At 42.7% G+C, this 14856-nt stretch overlaps 1 protein-coding gene across 1 annotated transcript; it reads left to right on the top strand.

Moving 5' to 3' along the window:
* Positions 1–513: 513 nt before the first annotated feature.
* On the top strand, positions 514–13515 carry PIGA (phosphatidylinositol glycan anchor biosynthesis class A). The gene is made up of 6 exons (XM_080795609.1): positions 514–557; positions 2738–3512; positions 7731–7863; positions 8761–8893; positions 9046–9252; positions 11194–13515. The coding sequence occupies exons 2-6, from the start codon at positions 2795–2797 to the stop codon at positions 11458–11460; spliced, it is 1458 nt and encodes a 485-aa protein (XP_080651735.1). The 5' UTR covers positions 514–557; positions 2738–2794; the 3' UTR covers positions 11461–13515.
* The last annotated feature ends 1341 nt before the right edge of the window (positions 13516–14856 follow it).

Raw genomic sequence — 14856 nt, 5'->3', positions numbered from 1 at the left:
CGGGAATTCCAGAAAAGAGACGCTGTAACTAGGTAACCAGAACGCGAACCCACCCGACCTTCCGCAGAACTCAGGTTTAGAGGTGCGGTGCATCCTGGGAGTGAGTTTTCTAAGTTCTGCTTCGCTTCCAAAATCCACCGGACTACAACTCCCAGCAGCCCAAAAGGCTCGCAGCGAGTCACGCTGGGATTTCTGACTTTAGCGTGAGGAAGGCTGCTGGCTGCTTGTGTCAGACGGGGGACGGCTTCTAGAGATTCGTGACACTAAGAATTCATAAGAAAGGTTAAACCGAGGATTACTACTTTCGATGCAGAGAAAACAAGTCTCCCCGAACATTGCGAAAACATGTGCCTACGCGCGCTGACGTTACCGCCCGCGCTGAAGGGTGGGGACCGAGCGGCGCTCCTGCACGTGACGCCAGCGCATCTTTGCGATTGGCCGCCTCGGGGGCGCGGAGCGCGGGCGCGGACGCTTCGGATTGGTGTTTCGGGGCAGCGGGGTGGGACTCTGGCTGCAGCCGCGGGAGGTCCGGACACTGGCGGCCATGGGACTTGCCGGTAAGTGCGCGTCTGACCCTGGGCCGGCACTCTCGGCCGCTTCCGGATGGGACTGGGCAGCACCCGTGGGAGTGTGGCCGGCGATGGAAGGGGCGAACCCGGCGAGGCTTAGAAGCTCGGAAGTAGGGGGTCGAGAACCTTCGGAGTCGAAGGTTCGACTGGGGCGGCCGCGCTGGAGCCGGTTCCGCCGAGATTGAGGCGGGCACGGTGAAGGGCTCCGGGACCCCCAGCCTCAGACACCTGCCTACTGCCTGGCCAGCGTCCTCCTTTTGGGCCTGGCGAGACCCCGCTGGTGTCGGTGGTTGAACGGGGTCGTCCCTTCCTTGGCCCTGGCGCTCTCCGGTGACCTCTCCAGTGAGTGGAGCCGGGGTATTGCCCAGGGTGTGGGTGTGGGTGTGGAAACAACGTTCTCTGGACCCAAGCGCCCGCGGGGTCTTCCTAAAGCTCCTCGGGAGCGTCTGCTGCTGACTGTCCAGGGATTCGTTGGCCATGGCTGGTTGTAAATTTATGGCAGTCTCGCATTTGCCACTTAAGTGTCTGGGTGGAGACCTTGGGCAAATCGCTCAACTTGTTTGGCTTCTCATTTGTAAAGCAAGGGAGGTATTCCTGGATTTCCAAGCCTCTCGTCGGATTTAAAATCTAAGATTCTGTGATTGTTCCGTTTGTTGAGCTTTTACGCCATAAAGATGGAAGTAGGCAGACTCCACAATGTTTGCAGGTTAATGACAAAACTTCAGATAATTTCAGATGGTTCTTGGCTCACTTTTTTTTTTTTAAATCACTCATCTATTAAAATTGAATACAACTGGAAATTCAGGTTTAGGTGACCACAGTAAGAAAACCACAGTAAGAAAATGTTACTGAAACCACTTAAAAGTACAAAACGGGGGGCGCCTGGGTGGCTCAGTGGGTTAAAGCTTCTGCTTTCGACTCAGGTCATGATCCCAGGGTCCTGGGATTGAGCCCCACATCGGGCTCTCTGCTCAGCAGGGAGCCTGTTTCTCTTCCTCTCTCTCTGCCTGCCTCTCTGCCTACTTGTGATTTCTGTCTGTCAAATAAATAAAATCTTTAAAAAAAAAGTACAAAATGGAAGAATCGCAGTATTTGGTAATCTTGAATCTTAATAAATTCAGGTCAACAAACACTTACTGAGTATTTCTGAGACTGTGTTTAAAATACAGATGACTTTGTTGGCAGGAATAGATAATTAAGAGTTTACAAAGGCAGTTTCTTTGCATTTCCTGAGTTTGCAGGTGAAATCAGAAACACAGACCTTTAGGATGGCTTTCCATTGTGTAGTTCAGTTTACGGAGGTATGAAAATCTTATTTGTAAATCTGAAGAAGATTGTCACTAGCTTTCCAAAACACTCTTTAGCTTTAAAACTAAGAATCTGTAATAAGACTGAATATTGAGTGAATTTTGTGAATAAAGTGAATAAGACTGAATTTTGTGCTGATAAGGATCTAGGGGACCCCTGAGATCAATATTTCCTACTTTAGATGTAGGAAATAGCCCCAGATCTGCTCTACCTCGAATTGAGCCTTTATCTTTAGACTTCAAACCAAAGAGAGAGACACTTCTGGAAATAGGCCTGTGTAACTGAAAGAAAGGTTAGGAAAGGAAATGAAAGCAGTTTATCGCCATTCTTGAAGGAAGAGGAAAACATAGATGGATGCCTGTAGCACGTGCGGTAGGCGCTCCTTGAAAAAGCTACCGTCAGAAAGACACTTAGGATGCCAGGTATATTTTAGTATAAGCCACAAAAGTGAGTAGCAAAATTGTATGGGATTCACCGCATCAGTGGCTCAAGCTCTAGAGCAGGGCTGGCAAACTTTTTCTGGAAAGAGCCATATATTTAATTATCGGAATGAACTGGTCTGTTAGCACATTCTTCTACACTGTGATGTAACAAACTAATTATTAAAAATTAGGTGTAGCAGTATTTTTAAAGCAAAATTAAAACGTAAGGGCATCGTGGAATCGAGTTTTGTTGTAGAGCGCAGAGGAAGTACTAAGCAAGTGAATGTCAGATGAGTCATTTCATTATATGCTTGTGTTTTAGTTCTAGGGGGAAAGCTAGCAAATGTACATTAGCATAAAACAGTGTTTATGTCTGGATTTGGAAAATGTAATATATTTTGTCGCTGAGCTGAGATCTTGTTTTACTCTCTCTTTCAGGTACTAGACGACACATAACCAAGTTGCTGTAAGGACAAATGCCTAAACCATCTCAGCATGGCTTATAGAGGAGGAGGTGGGCGTCGCCAGCCCTCCTCAGCTCTGCGCTCCTGTGTTAGCCCTGGAAGTCTCTCGACATGTAGGACCCGTACCCATAATATATGCATGGTGTCGGACTTTTTCTATCCTAACATGGGAGGCGTGGAAAGCCACATTTACCAGCTCTCTCAGTGCCTGATTGAAAGAGGGCACAAAGTCATAATTGTCACCCATGCTTACGGAAATCGGAAAGGCATCCGTTACCTCACTAATGGCCTCAAAGTCTATTACTTGCCTCTGAAAGTCATGTACAACCAATCTACAGCCACGACCCTCTTTCACAGTCTGCCATTGCTCAGGTACATATTTGTTCGGGAGAGAGTCAAGATAATCCATTCACATAGTTCTTTTTCTGCCATGGCCCATGATGCCCTCTTCCACGCCAAGACAATGGGGCTCCAGACAGTCTTCACGGACCATTCCCTTTTCGGATTTGCTGATGTCAGCTCGGTGCTTACAAACAAGCTTCTAACGGTGTCTCTTTGTGACACAAACCACATAATTTGTGTCTCTTATACTAGTAAGGAAAACACTGTGCTAAGAGCAGCACTGAATCCTGAAATAGTGTCCGTCATTCCTAATGCTGTAGATCCTACTGACTTCACTCCAGACCCATTTAGGAGGCATGATAGTATAATAACTATTGTTGTTGTCAGCAGACTTGTTTACAGAAAAGGTAATGAAATGATAGCTACAATTGCACTGCACAGACTTTTTTTTTCTTGTAGAAAGCTGTTGAATACTTGAATGTAATGATTGTTTGGCTTTTCGTTTTGTTCTATGGTTTCATAACTACTTCTGCATTAAATACAGCAAAGAAAGGTGTAATGTCTTATACATTAAAAAAGAAATTTCTGGAGTGGTGGAGAATGCTGCCCACTCCCCTCCCCTGTGCCTGCCCACCTTGGATGCTTTAATAGTTACTTAAAGATAAAAACAGTAATCTGATGTTGTTTAATAGGTCAGGTCTTTTTAAAGTTAAAACAGCCCCATATGTGTGATAAGAAGTAAAAGGCTGAGCCCACCACTAGCCCTTTCTGATGGCAAAAGTCATGTCTTTCATTGCAGGTATTTTGAAAACTCAGAAAAGCACAGGGGTGAAAACTAAAATCAGCTGTAACTGTACTGTTCAGGGGTGACCCTCATGAATATTTTGATGTACAACTCTCCTGTGTTTTATCGGGATCCTCAAAATCAATGAACTTGTCCCCCACGTGGCTCTTTGGCAGCTTGCTTATTTCATCTCGTCGCAGATTTAGACATTAAGAGCATGTAGGCAGGTAAGTGGTGAAGGCAGGGGGATTAGACAGCCTGGAGTCTGATCCTGGCTGCGTCCTGTTGTGTGATTGAGGACAAGCTACTTAACATCTCTGAGTCTCAGTTTTTTTTTCATTTGTATGGTTTGGGCAACAAGGGGACTCTTGTGAGGGTTCCGTGATGGTTCCTTTAAAGTACTTAGGCCAGTTGGTATTGATAAGTGTCTGCCATTACCAAGGAGGATATATTTTTTTTAGTGCCTCCGCAGCACTTGACACCACAGTAGCAGTCATAGAGCCTCGTGTACTAGACACCTGGAAAACCCAACTGGTGCAAAACCCAACTGGTCTTCAGGGTGGCATTTGAAAACCTGTCTAGTAATCAAAACTGTCACTCCAAGTAGGGAATTATTAAAAAGATAACAGGTACCCTTCCTTAAATACTTGAATTTAACCCCGAATGTTATTAACGTGCACTGAGTTGCCAATAGTCTGAGGCTGGCCTGCGGGCGTAAGAGTACTGGTCTACCGCTTGGAGCTGCATCAACCTTCTGGCACAGTCTCCTTCAAAAAGCATAATTTATCGTTGCCAATTTGGCTTCCTTGTAAGCGGGTGAGAACGTAACAGTGTATGAAGTAATGTACTTCTGGATTCTTAACTGGTTTTTGATTTTATATAGTGGTTTAATCTGACTAGAGCTTTTCTCCATAACTTCGCTTTGTTGAATTTTTCGAACCGTTCAGCTTAGCTTCGTAGAAACTTATTCCGTCAGTTGATGTGCTGTTTAACTAAATGTCCCAAGGCGATAGCAAGCGTCATTGGCATCAAACACGTGGACCAATGCAGCTGATTGTTGGTAGGCACGAAGTGCAGCGGTGGGATCAGCAGCGTCCCGGTGTGCTAGGGAGCGGTCTGAAATCCACGCATGGGCCTTGGTCAGTAGGCTTTATATTTGGGACAGAGCCTTGGTTGATCCGGCCGGTTGGTGGGAAAACCACTGAACGTTTTCTGGGGTGAAGGCATGCTCTCGTGATGTGCTTTCATTCTTGAATCAAGAAGATGTGAATGGACCGGCATTCTCTGTTCTGAATCCCTCTTGGGATATTGATGATCTGTTTGTGGTAACTTAGAAAACGTGCCTGGTTTGTCTTTTAATCACCTTCGGGAGCTAGCTAGCCGAGCAAGCGCATGATGCACACATGGTCGAGAATCAGAGCAAAACAATTTGTACAAAGATTAAACCTGTGACCTTTACTTCACGAGTGATGGTATTTTAACCAGCTGAGTTAACCACCAGCCACAGAGTGAAGGTATGGCCTGTCCTGTTCTCCATTCAGTACTTTAACGAATATTTGAACCCTATCCATACGCCAGACACGGTGCAAAAAGTTAACATTCTCAGAAGGAATGGCCACGTCCAAAGCCCAAAAGTGAGTAGCTGTATTTATGGCACGTTACTTATTAACTAATTAATTTCCATAGGAGGTGTTCCTTTGGACCAGTTCTCAAAGGCCCACTGCCACGTATTGAGTGAGAGAGAGGCTAAGTCCCGGTTCTTATCACCCAGGTTTTCTGGCTGCCGTCCTCCCTCTTCTCTAGAGCCTGTTGTGCTCTCAGTCAGGGTGTCACGGTGCCCCTGTGTGCGTGCAGGCACGCCCCACTCTGCTGTGGTGGTAATGACAACTTCCATTTATATTCTGCAGTTGATAAAGCCTGTGCATGGTACAGTACCTCACTTGACTCTCCCAACAACTGTAGGGTAGATGTTATCTGCATGTAACAAAGAAACTGAGTCTCAGAGAGGGTAAGTAACTCGCTCAGGTTACACAGTAAGTATCAGAGATGACAAACATGAGTTCAGCTCTTGAGTTAAGGGCTCCTGTTCCCCTCACCTCTGGCCCAGCCTCTAGGTATATGCAGACTGATTCGGGTCTTTAAAATATTATTAGACTGAGCTTTAAAAGCAGTTCGAATCATGATTTTTCTTTGTCCATTTTGTGTGACTATGGCGACTGAAAGCCCTTTTCTATGTTCCATTGTGCTAGACTCTTCTCAGAGGCAGGAGAGTATCTTTTATCGTTTGGGAAAAACCTTTTATTCTTAGAATAATATTATAGATCATTGGTAATATTCATCAGTTCTGTTTCTTATAAGGTAGTTGTCCGGATTAAATGACATGATGCACTTAAGGGACGTAGCCTGATGTAGTAACCACTCAGCAAATGTTACTAGTTGTTATCAGCTGTTATGATTATTACTCTGTATGCGTTGCATTTTTCAGTTGAAGAATGGGTTCTTAACCTTCGTATTAGAAGGGAGAAGGAAAGGAAAGAAAGAAAATGAAAGAATTAAAGGAAGCTAAATGGTAAAAGTCATTAAGCCACCTTCTGGTTTAGGTAGAAATCCAGCTGATGGATTTCGTAATTGTCTCGAAACAAAGGTAGCTAAGATTTTAATGAGAAGCCTTCATAATTCAGAAAAGCCGCATGTGAATTTATGTTTGCTAATGCAATCATATTTGGAAAATAGTGGCGGAGTTTACTTAAATCCTACTTTGAATTATTTAATAAAAATGACCCGGTATAAATGATTTCTCCCACCATCTTTTTTAATAACTCATCTGCCTGTATTTGGGAAGATTGATAGAAAAAGTGCAATTCTTATGTATGTGCGTGTGTATGTATGCATTTCTTAAATTAATAAACTTTAACTGGGTTATTTTACATTTACTTTTACTTTCAAATGTGTCCAGTTTATAGTTGTTAATGAACTAAATTCCCAAAAAGTGTCAACATTGCTGTCACTTTGGATAGCCACTTTCAGACTGATAGGCTGTGGTGTTTGCTACTGCTTTCTATCATCTGAGGTGGGTTTATGTATCGTAAGAAAAGCGTTTCATTAAAGAAACAAAGGAACCAAGATGCACCCTTTTGTTCTCCGTACTGCAAAGATCTGGCAGTTGAGGTCCTGCCACCTGCATTTACTCTCATTCAAGGGAAGTGAGCTTCAGCGGGTTTGGACGGACTGCTCTTACATTTGGCTAATACTGTGGGGTTCGTTAAAAGACCCTCCTTACAAACTGCCTTCTCACCAAAGCCGAAGCTGTGCTTCCATTTTGTGGCTTAGCCCCTTCCTGTGGCGGGAAGTGGAACACAAACGTAGAAATTTTGTCGCTGAAAGAGACCTTGGACTTCAGGTACATCCGGTCTCTTCATTTTCTCTATCAGAAAACTTCCCCATGATCAAAGAGCTTGCTCCTGAAATGGCTGGGACAAGACCTAGATCTCCAGTCAGCTGTCCGGCTGTGTAGAAAATTTAAATATTAGCTACCTCAAATAGCTTTTTTAGATGTAGGTAATGCGGAAATGCAAGTGAATAATTTTAAGAATGTTATGTTAGAATGAAACACAGTAGTCCCCGTATTGGGTAACAACGGATGTCAACGGATGTATCTGTAAGATTTGCAACTGGTAGTTGGGACATTCTACCTTCCCAGGAAAGGTTTGAGAGTTAGCTTCTCCACTTAAGGAGGGCATAGCTAATACTTTTCAAAGTGAGTGGTTTCTCAGTTCTGATGAATTTTTTTTAAGTTTCAATGTTAATATTTCCAACATTCAACTTTATTTTGTATTTTCAGGGACTGATTTGCTTAGTGGTATAATACCTGAACTCTGTCAGAAATATCCAGATTTAAATTTCATAATTGGAGGAGAGGGACCTAAGAGAATCATTTTGGAAGAAGTACGAGAAAGGTACCAGCTGCATGACAGGTATTGATGGATTCTGTATTGTCTTGAGTGAGAAAATGTGTTACCTAAATTCAGTTTTGGTTCTATGTGTCTGTTAAGTGGGCTGCTTCTCCTACATGCACTCGATGTAAAAATGTAACGCAAGGCCTATTTTTTTTTAATGTGTATAAAATGGGAAACCTTAGTTTAAAAAAATCACAATCTAATTTTTTTTTGCTAGTCCAGTATTATTTGACTTTTGGGGGTACCGTAGAAGGCACGTGTGCACGCACGCACACGCTCACACACACACACACGCACACACACACACAAAACAACCACTTTGGAAATGTTCGTAGATTTTCAAGCCTTGCTGAGTTCTGCTTTATATAGCATGGCCCAAATCATGTAAATTGTCCTGCACATACAGATTCAAATGCTTCCCTTTCTCAGTAACTTAGAATGATGTTTGCTGTGAAGCATCAATTTAAAACGGGCCTTTTTTGTTTAGAAATGACTCTTTAATATTTACTCTCCAAAGTATATATATGTTTTTTTCATGGTTCCTTCTTTTGCCTCAAAGAGTGACATTTATTCAAAGAAAAAAAAAGGACAAGATGTCCATCCCTTGACTCCCTTCCCTCCCCCCTCCTGTCCAAAGTATATTGATAGTCTCACTAAATGCCAACTAATTTTGGCGAAGTTGAAATTTGTATGCGTGACCAAAGTTAGAAATATGTTAGCTGTATGAGTTTTAACCACGTAGCTTAAAAAGACTCTTTGAGATCAGAATTTGGGGTATTAATCTTTTGCGGTGGAAAATACTAGAACCAGCAATAATCTAAGTATAATATGAATAGCACACTTGGCTTCTAAATGACATTTCTCTTCTAGCATGATTTTTACTCCCTTCTTTTCTTCTTTCATTTCAAAACTCAGAGTGCGCCTTTTGGGAGCCTTAGAACACAAGGATGTTAGAAATGTCTTAGTTCAAGGACACATTTTTCTTAATACTTCCCTTACTGAAGCATTCTGCATGGCAATTGTGGAAGCAGCCAGTTGTGGTTTACAGGTAAAAATCTTTGAGGGCTTACATTGTTGGGGTTCCTGTACTTTGAAAAATAAGCAGATACATTCTGTAATAACTTTTAATTTAAGTTGGTTTTGCTGATTTTCCTGAGATATGAATTATGGTATATTATATATTCTTTTTCTCTTTTGAAGGTTGTAAGTACCAGGGTTGGTGGAATTCCTGAAGTACTTCCAGAAAACCTTATCATTCTGTGTGAGCCTTCCGTCAAGTCCTTGTGCGAGGGTTTGGAAAAAGCGATTTCCCAGCTGAAGTCAGGAGCATTGCCGGCTCCCGAAAATATCCATAACGTAGTGAAGACTTTCTACACCTGGAGGAATGTTGCGGAAAGAACTGAAAAAGTATGTCGTGCTAAGCAGAGGGTATTTGAAGGTTGTGTCTAAATTCTTGGCATTTCACGTACATGTTTGCTTTTTCTTGTATAGGTTTACCCTTTCTGTTGCTTAAGTTTATGAAGTCTCTTAAGATGAAAAGAAATGTACTATGTACTACTTTTGGTATATGCTAGGCTGAGTTTCTAGTCAACTTGTTGCGTTTGACATCTGAAAATAGCAGTAATGCCATCTAGAGCTTTCATTAAAGTGGGCATAAGGAAGTTACCGAATTTTCTAGAAGTCAAAACCATTATGGGCCAGACTGATACTAATAGCTGCTCTTAGACGTTTTCTTGGGGCTGTTTCTAATTCTAAATCAGGCGGTCTATTAGAAAACACCTGGCTTTGCTTAGTCCAATGGCGGCAATGTTAAAACAAATGTTTAATTCAGGCTCCTTCCCAAAATTCTTGCATCACCTTGGCTAAATACCTTGATTTTCTACGGGGAAGAGGATTTTTGCATCTCTGCGCTGACTGAGAACATAGTAAGTTAGGAGTCAGAATGCTCGTGACAGATGTTGGAAAGACCACAGATAAAAAGCGGCAATAGAGAATTTATAGTCGTTCTGTTAATTCTACCTGTTACGCACAGGCCGTTTTGATCGTTTGCAACCCCTCCTCCGTAGTTTAACTGTGCTTATTTAGAAAATTGGTGGAAAAAATTAAATTGGAGTTCACGCTGGAAATATACTTTGTCAACTGTTCTAATTCACCAGTCTCAGCACAATTCGGACTGAAATGTATTCCAGATGTTTTGAGGGTAGACGAGCTAGCTGCAAACAGCCTGTACCTTTCCAGAGGCCGCTGGCGTGTAGAGCCTGCCCTGCACGTCCCAGCTGTCCTGAGTTCCAGAGGAGATGGCTCACAGGTCCGCTGTGTGACAATGACCACAAGTCATGCTCCAGTGCAATCGAAACAGATAAATGCTGGCTTCATTTATGTGTTCGAAACTAAGTATGTTTACGGATCTTTGTTTTTAAAATATTTCTGAGTTTTGTGCTTAGCCACGCTTCCAAACAAACAGCAAGGCACCTACTATACCGGTTCGCAGCGGTGAACGTTGTTTTGTTTGCCAAAAGTGTCTGACCTATGCCATCTACTAAAATTTCCCCCGTCTTTCCCCTCTCCCTTTTATTTGGAGTCCACAAAGTGGTTCTGTATAGTCTCACCATCCGTGCTCAGCAACACGGCCTCATGAGGCTGTGGAAAGAAGAGCCTCTCTGTACCCAGAAGCGCCCTAGGTTAGAGCCCTCTGATGGTGGTTGATGTCTGCCAGCCAGCCGGGAGAGCTGCTTAGCCAAGTCAAGGAATCTTAGAAGGCCAGTCCTGGGACGCCTGGGTGGCTCAGTTGGTTAAGCAGCTGCCTTCGGCTCAGGTCATGATCCCAGCGTCCTGGGATCGCGTCCCACATCGGGCTCCTTGCTCGGCAGGGAGCCTGCTTCTCCCTCTGCCTCTGCCTGCCTCTCTGTCTGCCTGTGCTCGCTCTCTCTGACAAATAAATAAATAAAATCTTAAAAAAAAAAAGAAGGCCAGTCCTGCTTCAGGAAGTCACTGCTGCATTAAATATGGCCTCGACAGAGGTGAACTGAAAAGCGGTTCCAACTTCTCAGGACTTTGGAATTCTCGTAGTTGGTTAGAATTGCTGGTGATCTCCTAGAGGACAGGAGTCCTGGCATATTCGTCTTTGTCTGATGCAGTGTCTAGCCCCGTGTTTTGTCCAGAAGCAGCACTCCGGAAGTGTTGAATCACATGGCAGTAATTACTTTAGTTTCATTAATCACATCCTTACTAAAACAACAACGACAAAATGTACGCGCCTCCCGTTTGCATCTATAACACGTTCCTGGTCCGTGCAGGTCGTTGTTGCTTGTGGGTCAGAGCGCTCACTCTCGGCCTCTCTCCCGCCAGGTGTATGACCGCGTGGCAGGAGAAGCTGTGTTACCGATGGACAAACGACTGGACAGACTCATCTCTCACTGTGGCCCAGTAACAGGCTGCATTTTTGCTTTGTTGGCTGTATTCAACTTTCTCTTCCTCCTTTTCCTGAGATGGATGACTCCAGATTCTATCATCGATGTTGCAATAGATGCCACAGGGCCCGAGGGCTCCTGGACTCATCAATATCCTTACAGTAAAAAAGGGGGCGAGAATAATGAGATGTCTAAACCCAGGTAGGAGAAAGCCTGGATTGTAAGGTTTTACACATTTGTAATAGTTCTAGTCAGATGATTGAAAATAACCTTGCTTTTTTTCTTGCTTTTTTTTTAACGTTAATTTAGTAAGTTATGCTACCTCTATATCATTCAATGTTTTATTTTGAGGAAAGATAAAAACTTATGCAATTCCTGAGTGTAGAAACTCCTTGCACTTACTTAAGATTTAGGAGAGAACATTGAAGCCACTCAGGTATGAAATTTTTCAGACTACTGAAGTCCCTCTAACAGAGATGTTTTAAAATTATATTTTGGGAGCTTTTGGGTGCTGAAGGGCCAAATGTTTTCTGGGCATTTTTTGGCCAATTTTAAATGTTCTACCATTAATTAGACATTCACCAGATGTTTACAGGTTTTCTTTCGGGAAGTACAACAACGATATGAACTGTTTTTGAGTCCTCTTCATAAACATTTTAGTCATTGAAGTCGTGTTCTTAGACATTCATTTGGTGCGCTAAGTGTTACCGACCGTCAGCAGGATTCTTGAGCAAAATGGTCCATCAGTTATGAGCATGTTTTAAGCACCTACTGTGTGTAGAACATGAACTAGACACATCCTGCTGTTAAGGACCAGGGGCACACTCAGATGTTCTTTGTGTATCACTTGGGTGGCTCACTTCACCATAGTCACAGTTAACAAAATGGTAAACTGTCTAACATGCCAAAATCACTCAGGCTTCCAATGCCAGTAAAAAAAAAAAAAATGATCGGCAGACTCTGATTTCTTCGATCTGGTCATATGCATTCTCCTAGGTAGGGCCTTCGTCTTAACTTGTGTTTATGAAAAACCTTTTTGCTTCTGAAATACTAGGGACCGATATCACTGTTGACGATAGTGCAGAGAAACCCTCCAAGTCTTCCCAGGCATAATTGAGTCCCCTGTAAATGCCTTCATATTTTCCGAGCAGAACGGACGAGGTGTGCCATCTCCAACTCAGCTGTTACCCTCCTTGACCTTTGATAGAAGTCACTTCCCTTCACTTGTGGCCTAGCTGATGTCCGAGAAGTATTGTCAGTGTGCAGAAGTCTTCACCCCAGAATGTTTTATTTATAGCAAATTGAGTCTGAAAATTATAGAAACACAGTCTCTTTGTGGTTGTCTGTTGTTAACAGTAATCGTTGTTGCCCAGAGCCATGGGTTTTTTAAACCCCAAATTATCCACATGGTGTGTCTTATTAACTCCTTGAACTCCTTAGAATACGTTTTTGTGATAAAGGACTGTGAAGTCAAAAGAAAGAGGCGCTCGTGGCGCACTAGGAAGATGCTGGCAGTATTGGGATTCTGTACAGGATTGGTTTCCTTTTTTTTTAAACGACAACACTCACAAAGCTTCTTTTTTAAAAAGTATCTTAACATACCTATTAACCGGTTGCCACTGATACATAAGAAATACGATTTTTGTTTTGTGCTAAAACACAAATGCAATGCGGTTTTTAAAACCTGCAAGTTGAGGGATCTTTTGTTAAAGAAAAATGGGCTGACTCAAACCATTAAATCTTAGGGATTTTTTTGCACAGAAATTGCTTTATATAAATATGAAATAAACAGTGCCAATAATCACGAAAAAGCAAGAAACAGTCTTTATTTATTCTCTTCAGCAATTTTTAAGGGCATACTACCCTTTTTTGTTTGTTTGTTTCTCAGCATATTTTCAAGATGGCCATTTATTTCAGATGGAAATGGGATTTAAACTATTTGCATGTAAAATATGTAATTTGCAAATCAAAATTAGTTCCTTTGGTTTTAACAAATGGAGGTAAATTTGCTTGTTCTAGTAAATCTTAATTTTCAGGCTTCCTGGATACCTTAATTGTAACTGTCGGTGTTGCACTGGTCAATATGTGCAAACATATTGTTCGACCCTGCTACTTCCATTAATTTGAAAGTGAACTTGCAGTGACGAGGAATTTATGAAAAATAATACTGTATTTCTCTCGATATTACAAAAACTAGCACATATGAAACTGATTTATGAAAACACGCTACACGTCCAAAAAATAAAGACCAAAATGACATTTTGACAATTTTCTGAGTTTGTCTTGTTTTATGAAGAGAATATGATTTCTTCGTTTAACAGTGCCCCCCCCCACCCCCTCCCTCTTATGCGCGCTCTTTCACTGTGATTAGATGTGTTGCTTGGTCTGTTAGTTAAACAGGAACTTTCCTTCAGATGATGAATTACTCTGTCATCTTTTCTCTCTAGAGTACATTCTCTCTCTTTACTCATGGAATAGCACGTTGAATTATGCCTTTGTTTCCTGATCCACACAAGCCCTGTTTTTCCCTGCACTGGAGTTGTCGCATGAGCCAAGCAAATACATCTAGAAGCTATTGTGTATGCGAACTACGTAATTATGCTTTCTATCTTGTAAGCTATTTTAAGAGGAATTTGAATTTTGATTTCACTTATGGGAGCCCAGCTTCTCCCACCCCTTTTGTTGGAAGCAGTGGAGAGCGGTCCTCTACGCAGGTATGTTCTGATTTATCTTGCACCAAAACTTATTTTTGGCCAAGTCGGGGTATCATAGGTCCGTGTTTACTTTAGCACAGGATTTTTTAAAGTCCTCTTTCTCCTGCTCCACATTCCTGAAAGAATATGGTGCGATGTTAAATTGTATCATCCTGTGGCTGGCCTTTTTTTAATATGAAATTCTAAAAATTCAAGGTCTGTACAAAATTTAATTTGTATTCACTAGTACTTCGGGGAGTTGATTTTCCTTTATCCTTTATGTTTGGCTACGGCTCAGTGGTTCTTAACTGAATGTGGGTGGGGGGGTAGGGAAGAAGGGGGGTGGCGGTTTTGCCCCGTAGGGGACACCTGGCAGTGTCTGGAGGCATCTCTGGTTGATAGCCCTGGGTAGGAGTGGGGGTGTTGGCATCAAGTGGGCAGAGGGCAGAGATGCTGCTGGATATCCTACAATGCTTTTGGATCCCCCAAAATTGGGTTTGGGATTATCTGGTCCCAAATATCAGTAGTGCCGATGCTGAGAGATGGGTGCTACAGAGGATTTCATCTGTGAAGGCGGCTGTGAGTTAACCCCTTATTTTGTGCCCATCCTGAATGTCATGCTCAAACACAGTTAAAGACGGTCTCTCAGAAATAGCATAGACGTCCGTTTGAACCTTAAAATGCTCCTCTATGAGCTCCTCGTGGCCAACACAGAAAGTATAGCCATGTTTTAAATGAAGATTAAGGCCCAAACAAGACTGACTGACGTGCTGTAGTATGTCACTGGGCTGACTTGAGTAAAGGACGGGCTTCTTAGAGGGCGATGTTCATGTGGTCACAGATGCCTGTGTTCACAGATTCTCCTGCGTTGGCACTCCGTAGATGGCAACCTGTAGGTCGGTACTAAG

This window comes from Martes martes, assembly GCF_963455335.1.
Source record: "Martes martes genome assembly, chromosome: X".
Classification (NCBI taxonomy): Eukaryota; Metazoa; Chordata; class Mammalia; order Carnivora; family Mustelidae; genus Martes; species Martes martes.
The sequence above is the reverse complement of the archived record's forward strand: the minus strand, read 5'-3'. Positions and strand labels throughout refer to the sequence as shown.